The 15809-nt window shown below is 41.5% G+C and overlaps 1 protein-coding gene across 1 annotated transcript in view; it reads right to left on the bottom strand.

The window, feature by feature from the left end:
- LOC116940965 (uncharacterized) overlaps positions 1 to 15809 on the bottom strand; it is a 160019-nt gene that overhangs the window by 20799 nt on the left and 123411 nt on the right. The window contains exons 20-26 of the mRNA XM_076056263.1: positions 15311 to 15398; positions 12732 to 12922; positions 7804 to 7886; positions 6800 to 6833; positions 1121 to 1187; positions 799 to 914; positions 551 to 661 (exon numbers count right to left, since the gene is read on the bottom strand). Of these exons, the coding sequence (XP_075912378.1) occupies positions 551 to 661; positions 799 to 914; positions 1121 to 1187; positions 6800 to 6833; positions 7804 to 7886; positions 12732 to 12922; positions 15311 to 15398 (690 nt within the window). The remainder of the gene's footprint in view (positions 1 to 550; positions 662 to 798; positions 915 to 1120; positions 1188 to 6799; positions 6834 to 7803; positions 7887 to 12731; positions 12923 to 15310; positions 15399 to 15809) is intronic.

Here is a 15809-nt window from a genome sequence, read left to right as displayed (position 1 = left end):
GAACCTTGAAAATGCTAATTCTCATGGTGATCTGCATCCAGGTGTCTGCAAAGTTGCATGATCTTGGTAGGGATTGGACATTGGGCGGTACGCATGAGTGTCCACGCCATCTCCCCTTGCCCTGCTCATAATGGGCTATGTGTCTCGGCAAGCCTATCACAGCAGTGCAGACATTTCAGACAAATGATGACAACCATCTCCTTGATGTAATCGAATATGACATTAATAAAAGCTGTATGCTGTCATCATAATAATTGGCCGTTCTATATCCACTGCTGGATGAAGGCCTCCCGACACCATTGCCATCCCAAACGGGCCGCAATGCCACAAAGCATCTCATGCCTGTTGATCTCAAACTTGTTTTAAAACATTTGTCTAAACTATTTTAAACAAAATAATGAAACACTACCATTGCTACCTATATAATTTGGTGATGCTGCATTGCCAGTGGAGCACAAGCAAAATAAAAAAGTGGGTGCAGGGATATTGAGAGTGTATGGGCAAAAAGAGTCAAGGAGGATAGGGAGGTGCAGGTAATTGGCAGTCTTACTTTCGTCTGACGTTTGAACTGCAACAGCATTGAAAATCTTGCTCAACATTTCCAGAAGAGGGATTCTCACATCTTCCGATTTGGGAGAATCAAGGATCTTCTTAAGAAGATCTAGGACAAAGATATATTTCTGTCAGATAGCATTAATACATAATTTCTACTCTTTGTCTGGATTTGTTTACAATCACCAACACATTGTCCACAGCGTTGTAAAGTGTATAGATGAACTTTGTTCAGCTACAACGCACCTGGCCCTCCCTCATCCTTGTAGGCCGAGTGCCGCAACATCTTTTCCTCCTTTGAGCATTCAGCAGTCAGCTCTTCCAAGAGACACTCCAGGGTCAGCACTGCTGCACCGTCAAACCTGCCAGCATGGGAAGGTCACTGCACGCCCAGTGCACTGAGCAGGAGGTGCGCGGAGTGAATCACGTTGCGCACGCACACAGCAGAGGGCACCCGTCTGTTTACATGACATCGTGTTCTCACAATGGTTCTCACGATTGCTTGTCACAAGTCAGGGAGACCCGAGACCAGTGCGTGGGACAGGCGGTGCAAAAAATATCTTCCTACCTGGAGAACTTCTTCAGTTCACGCAAGACCTTCCTCACTGGATCCTTCGTTTTTTCGTGATTTTCCTCTGCCAACCATTGCACAATAAAATTAGTTGGTTCTTTGCAATAACTCGATGATAAAGAACTCGCACAACATTTAATGTTTTCTTGTTAACATGCACATTCGACTTAGATATAAAACAAAATCAGGTTCCTGAGGAGGCTTGTGTGTTGTATATTTCCACCAGAAATTACACAGAACAAAAAGGTGGAAGTGTGAATGAACATTACGAGAACCTGGATGATGGCATTGCAAGGTCTATAGGTTAAGCACGAGGCATCAGTGCTATGTTGGATCTTCATCAGGAACCTGAAAAACACTGGAGCCTGCATTTAAGGTGGCACTGCCCCAGTTTGTTCAAACCAATGAAAACCGCATTGGCATATTGTGATACGATGTTGGAGCTCGGGATGTCACCTGCCTGAGTAAAAACAAGGAATAAACATGCGTTATCTACGGATATTTGATACACACTACCTGCATAGACATTGACATAGAAATAAAAATTCTGCAAAGAATGGAAAGTGTGTAAAACTGAAAAGTGTTTATTTAAGCTTGGAGAAAGATGCACACTCGAAATTACATGAGAGAGCGTATATAGAGGTTAAAGACAATGTTGACGATCAAGAAATACTCGTTCGACACACGATGCTTGAGGGTATGATGGCCAGCGGTCGAAAATGGCATTGTGGCAGACAAAGAAGGGAACGCGCCTAAGAGTACAAGCACCGTGGAGATGGAGTGATTACATCCACTTGTGCGCAGGTGCTGGGTGAATTGTTACATCGTAGGATTATGGTGGCCTTCATCTAGCAGTGGATTGATAATTATGGCTGATGAGTCATACGGGACGACGTCACATGCTGCATGACGTTACACGCCATCTGACCGTCTCCCGAAAACGTTGCGAGTAATGACGTCATCAGGTTACTTGACTGAATGGGCTTTTATATTTAGCGTTGTTGTTTATTTAGTTCCGAGTTCTGACAACCCTTTCATCAACTTGGACAGTTTTCTCGAGGGCAAATCTCTGATAGCATCATGACTTACATTTCATTCATTGAAACATCTTTACAAGAGTTGTTGTGACCCCATATTAAAGATAGACGGACAGAGCACTTTCAAACTTATTTGGAAAGTGTTACAGTAATAGCAAAGGCGCCACACAGGTCAGCATGGGACATTTATTAAGCTACAATATTTTGCTAATTCTCAATTGGTTGTCATCAATTGGATACCGGTGCTTCTGCTGCAGCCTAAAATCATAAACTAGCCTTAGTTTAGCGCCAAGTCTGAGAAGTGCCCATTATATGTATGAATGTTGAACTTTTTTCGCACCGTACGTAGCCAACCATGATAATCAGAGGTCTATTGCATCCTGAGAATATCAATCATGCTTTCATGAGGCTCCACTTCTGTGGGAAGCGCCTATAATAACGCTAAATACTATAGGCCTTTTTTATAGCACTGCAATCCAGGGGCAGTGAAACCTCAGTTCGGTCCATTGAGTCTTGAGCCCTTCCATTAAATCAAAGGATTATTAAAGATGCCTTGTGTGGCCTATTAATCCCTTAAGTATGAATGTTACGAAATTACAAAGCCTACAATGCTTTATATTCTTAGCTCTTTCGGTAAAGTCACGTTGAAGGGAAACAATATATATCTTATTATTTTATTGTTTCCCTTCAACGTGACTTTACCGAAAGAGCTAAGAATATGAATTACTGCAGTCACGAAAGCTTTAAATTACAATGCTTTATGTTAAGATAATAATGAAATAGTCATATATTATTAATCCATGATATGCACCTATACGGTAATGTACTTCTTCTTTGGTTCTTTCGGTAAGGTCACGTAGAATGAGAATAAAATAATAAAATAAAATAAGACAATAAAATTCTCACGACGTTTCGGTCACAACATAAGCAGCCTTCATCAGGTGAAAGAACAGAACTGTCGGGACGACAGTGCTCCAATGAGCGTTGTTAAGATTCGTAGCGTCTTTTTAAGCTCGGTGAGAGGACGCTACGAATCTTAACAACGCTCATTGGAGCACTGTCGTCCCGAAAGAACCAAAGAAGATTAATCATTGCAGTCACGAAAGCTTTAAATCGAAAGGTAATGTACTTATAATGAAAATCAATGGTCAGGATCGATACACTGATTGAAGGCCTCCCCAAGCATAATCACCTCTCATGGTTTTATGATTTAGTAATCTAGTTCCTCCATGTCTGATTTTATCACTCCACCTCTATGGTGGACGTCACCTTAAGTATGTGTCCTGCCTAACACCACTTGGCGTTACAGTCAAAATAATATTTCACTTCAGTTTGTTCTCAAATCCACGTTCCGCTTTCTGCCTTTTAGTTTAATTCATGTGTAGTGGGTTTTATGGAAGGCGGAGACGAATCTTCAGAGGCAACACATTATTCCAATGAACGCTGCAGTACAGCAACAGTCTTTCACGAGGGCAACGGCCCTTTCTGACCACCGCCTAGGGAGGTACTGCCTCCGGGCTAGTGTGCCCTATCACGGGGCTACAGGATCTGGGTCCTCCGGCTACGGGTGCCCAAGGGGAGGCTGCACTGACCCGACCCAGCCAAGGTACGGGTCCCGACCACTGGCCCACTCAGACCCGGCCCTTACAAGGGCAGCGGGGCTAGGGGTCCCAGGGAACTAGCTAGCTGGTCTAGCTTCTGTCTTGGACTGGCCCCGGACCCTTCCAGAGGTCCGGCTTTTATACACCTCCCGCTGTATCAGGCCCTGGCCCCGCCTACCTTCCAAAGAGTTCCAGGGGGGGTTTCAGGGGATCCCAGGACACCCCGCAGCCCCCTCCTGTTGGGAGGGGTCCCGGGGGATCCTAGGACACCCCGCAGCCCTCTCCTGCTTTGGGGCTGGGAATATAGCGACCACCCCTGCTGGACCGTGTCTGCCCCTGCAGGTAAGTGTACACAGCCCATTTTACAGCGCTACACATGTAAATGCTGCTTTGCACATTTTTTTTATTGAATTTCCTTCATTCATGTCCATTTATTTGATACATTGACATAGCAAGTAATATGCACCGATTGAAATCTGTATTCTTTAAAAAACATGTGAATTGAAGATATTTGTCAGAGGGGCACAACTGGAAAAAAAAATATTGAAGGTAAACTGGGATCATAATGGTGATATAAAAGGCAGACAAGAGCTGCATCGAGTACTTTTGGAAAATGTATTAATAATGCAAAATGCCAATTGTATATATGTAATGTTACGTCTTGATTTGGAGTTTTCGTGAATGCAGGAATCCATACTCTTTGGTTCTTTCGGTAAAGTCACGTAGGTAGAAAAAATAAATCACGACGTTTCGGGCACAACACAAGTGTCCGTCATCAGGTGGCTTTTACCGAAAGAACCAAAGAGTATGTAATGTTATGTTATAACATCAATATTACTAAGCTCAGGGGCAGCACCAACAGGTGTTTAGCTGCCCTTTGAGTATGATGTGCCAATGCCGCACAGCCCTCGACATCTCACTGCCACATTAAACAAATACTAAAACCAGGATATTTTCAATAATATATAAGCTAACCGTTTGAAACTTGGGGAGATTCGAACTGCTATCAATATCTTTATTTAGGTACCAAACTTGCAGTGGTTGGCAGGGCAAGATTAAAGTTATGAGGGGCCTAAAGCCACGAGGAGGGAAGTGCCTAAGTATGTGTTACAATTTTCAAGTCTTTAAACATGTATTTACCTATGTAAAATTAGCACATTTATTCGACTCGAGGTAAATACATCAAACACAAATCACTCACTACACTAATTTCTTCAAGCAACATTTTTTTTCTAGCTATAGCTGTGGCAAAGTCATAAACAATGTCATCATAATTAAATGACCTGATGATTTAATTCGCAATGCTCAAGAGGGACAACACAGTGAGGAGTTCTTGAGTCATGGTGGATCAGAGGATATTGTTTTTACTATTTTTAGAAGAGAGAATGATCGTTCACCACTACAATTAGTTATCATAAGTGACATACAGCTATAATGCAGTTTCAACAGTTAGGCAACATTTCATCATATGGGATTCAGCGATAATTCAACAAATTGTAAAATTATTAATCAAAATCTCATAGAAGATCGCCTCCGTATTTCTGACACAGACTTTTGATACCTGCACTGACTTCGGAACTTGACATTTTAAGTGAAAAATGTGTCAGGACAATAAAGGTTTTGCAATATTTTCATGAGCTTCGAACTGATGTTCGGACTCAAGATTGAAACGGCTTGAAAAATGGGTCGCTAAGTGTTCAACTAGTGAAGGCTGAAGCATAAGTGAGTAGATTGTTAACTGACCATTAGGGTGCTACAATGTGTCGATTATGTCAATTTGTACAGAGCAATATCTAATGAGACAAAAACATTCTGATGGCCGTGCTACCGTAGCTCAGCTGTTACATCAATACGGAATGGAGGGCCTAAAGCAGGGCCTACAACTTATGATGGCCTAAGACCTATGAGTACAAACAGCCCTGGTGGTTGGCCTTCTGACTGGAAAGACTATCGAGGAACAGTTATTAAAACTCCTGATCATTTAATTAAACTTCTTGCATGTGACACTGAAAACCCGGCCAACGTCCTGTTAGTTAATTTGTCAAAAATACTTTTGTCGTATTTAAGAACACAATTGTAAGTTATTTTCCTGTTATATTTCTTATGCATTAGGAAAAATAGGCATCGATCATTCTTAATATAAAATAAAATGGTGAGTTGAGGAAAGTCATATTTCTCTTTCCACACATGTTGGAATAATTGTCCTAAATACAATGTTGGCAAGTTAATTGGCACCTCACAGTTTAATGTTGAATAGTGTGGACGAATATACCATGTGGAGACTCATGATAAAAAAAGAATCGCCCTGCAGAAGCTCAAATAGTGAACAGTGTGCAAAGAAAATCAGACTTTTTCGCAGTGTCTCTACACTACATATTACATGCCAAGCAGTCCCAGTCCAGTACTTTACAGTTATTCATATTACATTTATTCAGCCAAGAAAGCCTCACTCAGTCTTAACACTTTTCAGGCCCTGCTAAGTTTTCGCATTAGTGGGCGATTTTGCTCTTTGCGTCTCACGATTAAATAATGTATAACTTTTCAAATTTGGACCATGACGTCAGCCCACATGGCCTACTCTTTTTCGAATAACGTCATGGGCCCATTAACATCCATAGGGAAGCAGATGTCACGTATTTTATGGTGAATACAACTGCAGAATTAACCAGGGCAGCCATGAGCTTGACTCGAAAACCTCTGCAATGAGTGCCAAACAAACCATCGCTGGGCCATGTCACGCGCCTCACCAACTACTGGAGCACTGGACTGTGCGATCCAGAATCAGCAGTGGTGTTTTTAACCATTCTTTCATATGGAATTTGTAATATATAATTTGTACTTTTATGTTATGAAAAGCAATGTACCATGTCCAGCTGTAAATGGAATATATTGAGTATTTGTGGACATAGCAGGGTTTTGTTATTGATATGCTAGTGCACACCACCCCTGCATTATCCTGGTGTTTCGAAGACATGCTGCATTGTACGATGTTCGCCAGCACAGAGGAAACCACTTGGTTTTAGGGTAAAAATCTGTACCTTTTTGCTTTATTCTGTCCTCGTCTTTTTTGGTCTGTGAATTCAACCAAATGCACACGGACACACAAGTGCATGGCAAAGCGTGTAAGCACTTGTCAGCAAGTGGCATCTTGCTGTTATACATCAGAGAGCTTGTAGTGCCATGAGGGTCAGTGAAAACATTTGTGAAGCAGGGCATTCATCGCATGTCCAGGACTCACACTCACTTTATCTTTTTATACAGCAGCTATTTTCATCTGCACTTTACACAATGCCATGTCATAAATAAAGACATATCTAAGCCATTGAACATTTCTATGTACATCATTCCTATGACATTTTCTTCTGCCACTTGTATAATCACAAGATATTTTACAGCGCAATATAAAAACAAAACATGATGTATTTGTGTTGAAGACCCCAAATAAATGAAGCAATGTATTCATTAAAACTGTCTGAAATAAAAAAAAATATGTGGCAGATGAGCATTTTGGGCAATGACACCTTATCAGAGCAGAGGGGAACAAAAAAACCTTTAAATGTGAAAATACAGACTATTTGTTCCATGATGCATTCACTTTAGACATATGCTGCTCTAAAATAATAATAAAAGCTGACCCCGGCAAAAGTCAAAGCTAGGGGATGAGGGCCCAAGCCCACGGATCCATGTGCTGGGACAAGGCCTGCTCCTTGCAGGGCTGTGCCTGCATGGCTCGGCTTTCTCACCATGAAGCCAATGCTGCGGCATGATAGAACAGACTGCACGTCCGCATAAATCCCACTTGACAAGGCCATGCTGGATGGACTAGATTATTGAAAAGTATTCAAGAGAGAAATTTACAAGAGGTGTTGTGGTTTACTGTTCTCAAAACTAATTTTCTGTGAGCCAGTGTGCATCCCCACTAGCACAATGGAATAAATAATTATAAAACCATAATAAAAATGCAGGGCATTGAACTCTGCTGTCGAACAAAACTACCCCAGCATCACAAAGTAGCACTGCTCGATCACGTGCACCTTGTTACCTTTTTCCTCCAGGCACCAATGAGCTCTCCTACTGGAGCGGCTCTCTCTGCTGCGCTGTTGCTCTGTCCACGTTCATCTCCAGCTGGTGACAGTGAACACAAACAAATCACACTCAAGCCAGTAGTCTGATGCTGAAAAGTATTATTTAATCCCGACATGATTGTAATGACAAGAGCATGATTGTTCCTGTGCATTACCTATGACAAATTAAACAACCTTTCACAATGAAATGCAGCTCAATGCCATTGGCGGGTTGCGTCTTATTGTGCAGAGATAGGTAGATAGTGCCATTACTTTAAACCAGTAAGAGTCTACTGAGGTCAAGAGTCTCTGGTTAAAGAAAGACCTAGGTCATGATGAATATAAAATCTTAACCAATTCAAAATAACGTGCCAATTAATTACTAGTTCAGCACACCGGTGTGTTGCAGAGTAAACCCACAACATTTACAATTCGAGTACGACGTTTTGCTGGTGATTACAACCAGCTTCATCAGGCGATAGCCAGAATTGTGAAGAATTCCTCCTGTTATGTTGATATGACAGTGTCAGGTGGTGGCGGGCTTAATGATACATTCATATTCATGCGATTTAACCCAAAATAAATCCTTTATTTTGGATGATATTGGTCGTGAAAGCCTACATGTTAAACTGACCAATTCAAAATGCAGAAAAGAAGCAAATAATACACAAACAAGGAAGAACATTATGCGCATGCATGGAAACATTTATCTCTGGTTTTTGTTGCTAAGTTTTGGGTAATCCTATGATGTCTTTTCCACATTTTCTTTAGAGCAATTCCCTGATAGGAACAATACTTTAAAGTAAAATGTTTTTTTTATATTGGATCATCTTAACTACACATTTTATAGCACCACGTTACTGGTGATTGTCCCCCATGGTTTGATCTGAACACTTCTGAATTAATGAAAACTAGAGAAATAGCCTAGAAATACGCAAAAACAATATAACCTCTCTGATTGGATTACCTATAGAACACTAAGAAATATATGCACGCGTAAAGTAGGAAACGCTACATTTTCATACGATCATAAAACTATTCTAAATTCACAAAAAATAACCCAAGACTCTTCGGGCAAACGTTCAATTCACTTGAAAACAAAGGAAAGCAAAATGTTCGTCCAAAAAAATTCTGGATGGCAAAATACTGTTCACACAACAAGACTTGGTCTATGGATGTAATTCTCAAGTTGGATCAGCACGACATATATTTGACAAAACACACGAGTAGCATTTCTCCAAATACACGACCATTCACATCACTCACTTCTTCCTCCTCATGCACCAACCCTAAAAATGTGAGTGAAAGTCTTCGGCCCTACTTCTCGTTTAGTTCCATATCTGAAGTGGACGTACTGCATAAGCTGACATCAATGAAGACATCGTCATCCACGGGAGAAGACGAGTTACTTGCGTTTATATAAATTCCTCACACACATTTTCAACTTCTCAATTATCGAAGGTACATTTCCACTTCAATAGAAAACCACTCTTATTCGTCCAGTATATAAAAATGGCTCAAAATAAGACCCTTATAATTATAGAATAATCTACATCCTTTCACCAGTAACTCAAATATTTATAAAAAAAATACTGACGTAAAGAATAAACTGCTCCCTAACAACTTAATCTCCTGCACAGTAAACAATCTGGTTTTCAAGAGGATCACTGCACTACCACAACAATGATGAATGCATTAAATGTCTCCAGTAACCTGGATACAGGTCACTGCTGCTGCGTACTATTCCTAGACTTGTCAGAGCCTTTGACACCATTGACCATAATAATCTAGTCACAAGACTTGGTCAACAAAATTCTTTCACACAGTACAATAAAAGATTTTAGAGCTACCTCTCAGACAGTTCTCAAAAGGTACATAGTGACAACATCTCGACCCCAAATATTAAAAAACAAAGGGTGTTCCACAAGGTTCTATGCTGGGTCCAATTCTGTTCTCATTATATTTAACCAATCTTAGATTAAACTTCAATCACTCAGAATTAAATATCTTTGCTGATTACACTGTCATGCTAGTATCAGATAAATCTCCGAACTAAGTCAAACAGAATCTCCAACACCATTTTAACTTCAATCAATATTAACTGTCATCATACTCTTTGGTTCTATTGGGTAAAGTCACGTAGGTGAAAATAAAATAACAAAAAATCACGACGTTTCGGCCACAACACAAGCGGCATTCATCAGGTGAAGGGACGAGACTGTCTGGAGGACAGCGCTGGAGTGGAAGCCACGCTTAGATCACGACCTTTAAGCTGTGTGAGAAGAAAAATACCACGTGCCTTGACAAAGGAATTAACTGTCATCACTAAAGTTGCTCCTGAATTCCAAAAAACGAAGAGCATGCTCTTTTATTCAAACAAAAATCCAGTTTAATTCCCTTCACCATTGAACAGTGTTGCAATTAGTTGGGTTTACTGACATTCCAAGCACATTTTGATCACATGTCTAAGAAAATGAAAAAAACATCCTGGTTTTCATAGAGAAACAAACATTGTTTTCCATTTGATTGCACCTGCAAATGGTTTAAGCTTTCATTTGACCACTTTTCGACTATGGTGATCCTGCTTGCAGATCAGATACTTTATGAATCACTAAACAGACTAAACCCACTTCATTACTCTGCTCTTCAATTTGCACTGCATGTATCATCAATACAATCCTTATTGGCAAATGTGCACTGTTTAGCCAATTAATTAACCCCATTGTTATTCCCAATAAACCTAAGACATCCATCTAATTACCTTTCCATCTAAATGCCTTTTAACTATCCCTAGAACAAGAATTGGAATAGGTGACAAAGCCTTTGTTGCTGCTGTTGTTGCTGTTGTTTTGCTGCCTTGCCCAAGCTTGGAAATATATGGAGATGTGTGGAGTGAGAGAAGCAGAGATGTACATTGTGATGTGTGGAGTGAGCGAAGCAGAGATGTACTGTACATTGTGCCGTGCTGACCTTCATAGGTGCTCGCTTACAACATTTGCTCCTACAGTCTGTTAAGGCTATATAGGGATTTTTTTTATAATTATTATCATGTAGTTCGACAAGCTTTACGTGGTTGTACAAGTGGAATTTATATCTGGTACAGATGCATTTGGAGGCTGATCGATGCCTGGGTGCGGTCAAGGGATGGCTCCCTATTGGTCAACCATGTTATGTACACTGATGATCTGGTAGTTGCTGCACTCTGATAAGAAGTTGGAGGTTCTGCTGCCGTAGCTGGAGCAAGCCACGAAGAGGTAGTGCCTTACCATCAGCCTTAACAAATCGAAGCACCTGCCTGGGTATTATGTATGATCCAATACTCCACCCTTTCAACTCCCAATTGGTGAGGGGGCAGTTGTGGCAGGTGAAGAAGTTTCCATACCTGGGTAGTGAGCCTATGAAAAACTACATTTTGGCAGCAGAGGTTTCACTCCAAATCGGCCAAGTGGCATCATCTTTTCATCAGGTGTGTAACGCTGTGTGGAAGCTGGTCTGTTGCTCCACATGAAGCTCCAGATCTTCTTGGCCAGTCATGCCCTCCCTTCTCTTTGCTTGCAAATCGTGGACCGCTCTAATGGAACATCTGTGCCGGTTTTTAACATTCAGGCGTGCCTGCCTATGATCCTGGGTTTAACCAGGCTGGATTGTGTGAGCTCAAAAATAATTATTCCCATCAATGAGCTCCACTAGCAGGCAAGGCTCATTGGGTGGGTCATGTAGCCCACATTTCCAGTCACCCCATGCCAAAGCAGCTTCTGTTCAGCCAGATAGAGGGGCTAAATGGGCATAGCACGGGCTGGAGAAGAGATGGACTGATGCAGTATAAGAGGATATGGAGCTGAGTGGACTTGCTGGAGACTGGCACCAGCGGTGTCAAGATCAGCCTCAATGGAGGAGGCTCATGAAGGATGTTACTGGGCAATTGGAGGGCAGAGGAGCAATGTTCACAACAACGAGCACAGTGCCAGATGGCTAAAATAAGGCAAGTTGGCAAGGTAGGGAGCACAGATGGTACATCTGCCAGCCATCTCAGTCAGCCAACTCATGGCAGCAGGGTCTGTCCCGTGACCTGTCGGTGAGCTTTCATTACTTCATGTGGCCTCGTAGTGCATCTAGCCTGGCACAAGTGCCGTCGTGATGTCACTCTAACTTAGTGACGAATGGCGGCTGTTGTTGTATTGTCATTATTAACGTCATCATTTGAGCCATTATCAACAGCCTATTTTTCATGATAAACATAATCAGCTACAGCAGCTTCATCATTGCTTGTGCTGTGATTAAAGCGCAAAGCCATTGTGGCTTTGGGCTTTGTGTCCGAACCCCCATAGGGGATGGAGTCCCCCACACGCACATTTGCGTTTGTGGGTGTGAGTGTGGGCAAGTTGTATAGAGGGAGCCTGTTTAGTGGGCTCCATTCTCCGCTGATGATTGTATTATGATGCAATAACACCAATCCTCTCCTAGCTAATGATTTGCTATTGTATTTGGTGAGGAATGGTGCCACGTTCATTCTGCTAAATTGGCAACTAATTCTCTACATGTTGAGAAATGGCCTTTTTAGAGATTCACCTCTGATGGATTTTTTGGGAAAATCGTAATGCAATATTTGTCATGAATTGGGCCCATCACATGAAGGTGGTTGTTCGATAGTTTGTTAAATAATGCAACACAATACATTTCAGTGTCAACTGATTCAACAAACAGGCTCTTGAAAGCAAAATGTAGCCACTGTATACAAATATTCATAATGGAAACCAACATATTTGATTAAAGACGGTATGACTGTAACAAGATCATGACTCTTCAAACAATCTCCACTCATATGATAAGCCATGTATGGGATACCTGAAGCTCTGAAAAGTCAGGTAAGCTCCTAGGAAGGTACCCGCCCCTCTCAGTGCCACACCTGAGGCTGGGTGATCAGGCCGCGCCGTCTGCCGTAAAGGAGGAAGCGGTGCATCCATCTCATATCCGTACAGCATCTGCACTTTCCTGACGTCCCAGGCGCTCAGAGAGTTGCCGTGTCCCACGTGCAGCATGTGCACAGGGTTCTTGGGGATGATGGTTGGACTGTGGTCATCCACGGAGCCCGCCATCCTGGGAAAAAACATAAAGTGGACTGCATGACAAAACACGATGAAGCCCATGTCCAATCGATCCAATACCATGAGCTTAGAGCAGCATGCAGTGTGTTAGCAAGACAGAACAATATTAAGACATTGAATGCTTGCAAAAAATAGTCCGATAGTCTCTCATAAGGACGTGACTGTGTTTTTTCTAATATACCACACTCCACTTCAATCCAGTATACAGACAGTCCCCGGGTTGCGGAAGACGCAACTTAAGGAAATCTGACCTCACGGAAATGCTCCCAAAAATCATATAAATACATTTCAGTACACAGAAATGTTTGCGTTAGTTACGTAAGCGCATATAGTGCAGCGTGGTGAGGTTGCATATGAATACCGCAGAGGGCCTACAACTTATGAGGGCCTAAGGCCTATGAGTAAAAACAGCGCTGGTGGTTGGCCTTCTGATTGCAGAGGCTATCGAGGAACAGTTATAAAAACAGACAGGAACTGTCTGTACACAATCATATAACGCCTTATTAAATAGGCCTGTCCAATCACTTTGACAAAAGTTTCAGTTGATAAATAGAAAACTATTCTGGGAGCTCAATCATATCTTTTACATAACAAATCATCAGATTTCGAGTAATTCTGATATTTTCTATATAACATTCAGATATATAGCAATTCATAACTGCCACCTCAAACATTTTTTTTATTTGAACCAAGGGTAATATTTATGCCCACTTTAAATAAGCGATACTGTGATGACAAATATAATTTTAAAATATCCACTGTATTATGAAATGTAACATTGAATGCTGAACTGTTACAAGAAAAGTAATCATCATCCGCCATGTTCCATCCACTGCTACATTGATCATGACTGAAAGCTTCTCCAAGCCCTGCCATCTCTCATAATTCTGCGATGTAATAATCCAACACATGAGCTGATTTCATCTCTCCATCTCGTCGGTGGATGTACTCTCAGATGCATTCCATTCTTTATGACGTGTCCTGCTCACTGGCTTAAACATTCCAATTATATAATTAGCTTACACATGTTGTCTAATCCATGCGCTCCTCTTCCTCTCAATATCAGTCCCAGCAAGCATATCTCCATCCTACCTTGCACACTTTTTCTTTTTTGTTGTTTTATTTGTAAATGACCATATGTCTGAACCAAGTCATCGGAGGTAGCATGCACTGATTTGAAACAATCTTCTCTCTGCACATTGTTAAGTTAGTCTTCATTATCAAGTTCAAATTTTCCAAAAGCATTCCACACTGCTCTAGTCCACCTCTTTGTCATCCTTTTAGCACACTTCCATACAAACACGTCTTATGGAGGCTCTTCCACTACATGTTCTGCCATGATACGGTTTATTACATTTCGTGCATGTGTAACGTCACCTACATTTTACTATATATAAACTATAAGAGAAGGCTCAGAGAATAGTGTACGTTTGACACCAAATTGGTATGACAATTTAATAACATATACTGTTCCACACTTGGAACAATTGGTAGCGTGTTTACTTCACTGTGACATTTCTGTTATTATTACACAACGTGATGTAGAGGTCTCACAACCCAGCCGCTCTTTCTTCCTCTCCAGACTTAACTGACCCTCACCTGCCCTTCCACCCCTTTGATCTGCCCTTGAATGCACAACCACCTTCACTGCCCTTCAACTCACTTAACTGACAGCCTTGTGTCTGTCCACTGATCACGCTCAAGTCGCACCCACGAGGTGTAGGGGCGGGCCTCTACCCACTCAGTGGTGCTGTTGGTGTTCACATTCAGCACCATGAGTCGGGGTTCTCGTCCCTGTCGTTCCCCGTTGTGGTGCCAGATCCTTTACCATATAGCCCCTCTATTCCCTTATACGTTAGGTAATATCTATAGGATTGTTCCACTACAAATGTAAAGTTTTTTAGCAATCATTTCGAAATACATTTGTAATGGTGACATAGGCTCAGTGCTTCTTGAAAACTAGACTTGATCATGAAAAGCAACATAGCAATGCTCCGAAGAAAGGAAGGTTTAATCAGTGCACATAACTTCCTCTGACATATGGTTCAGAAACACGGACAATGACAAATCAAACAAAACAGAACTGGTGAGGAGAGGTGCATGAATGGCCCAGAGAACAACCCAAAATAGAGACATCATATTGACAACGTAAGTGAGCGTGGGCCCAAAGGGTAATAACGCTAACCACGGCGTCATCAAACGGAGTAAAACACCCCCAACAGCATGCCCAATGTAGAGATGGAGTGGTTAAATCAGCTCTTGTACAGGAGCTATATATGTATTGGTACATCACAAGTAGTGAGAGAAGCCGGCATCTCAGGGAGGCCTTTTTCCAGCAGTGGATAGATCATGGCTGGTGCTGAAAGATGAGCTGTCATACATGCTGTAGTGCATTATGGAGCTGTAGTCGTAGGGGGTGACTGTGTCATGCTCCGCTGATGTTTTTGGCACGATGGCATGTTTCCATTCTGGAACACAAAAATTGCATCCGTAGAGACAGCCACGCCATGAAAAAAATGTCACTTTTTTCTGACAATGAGTGCTTTTTAAGATATTGTTTAATTCAGCAGATGTAATTCCAATTGTAAAGTTCAACAGTCTAATACATTACACACAAATTATAATAAAAATATGAAGTCTAATCGATGTAAAAATGTCAAAAAGTACAGTAGACTCAATTATCCACGTGCGGTTTATATGATTTTCGAATTGACCGTCCACCTGAGATGTCTTTACATAAATGAATAACTCATGGATTTTCCCGTAAGCCCAAATTAATAATCTAAAAACACTTATACATTACTATTCTTGGAAATGTGTATTACAAGTCATATGCTTCAACCTAACAAATATGTGCTCCAGTTAATCCGAAACCCATG

The sequence above is a fragment of the Petromyzon marinus genome, chromosome 1 (genome assembly GCF_048934315.1).
Source record: "Petromyzon marinus isolate PM22_M1 ecotype Great Lakes invasive population chromosome 1, UKy_Petmar_22M1.pri1.0, whole genome shotgun sequence".
Classification (NCBI taxonomy): Eukaryota; Metazoa; Chordata; class Hyperoartia; order Petromyzontiformes; family Petromyzontidae; genus Petromyzon; species Petromyzon marinus.
This window is presented reverse-complemented; position numbering and strand designations above follow the sequence as displayed.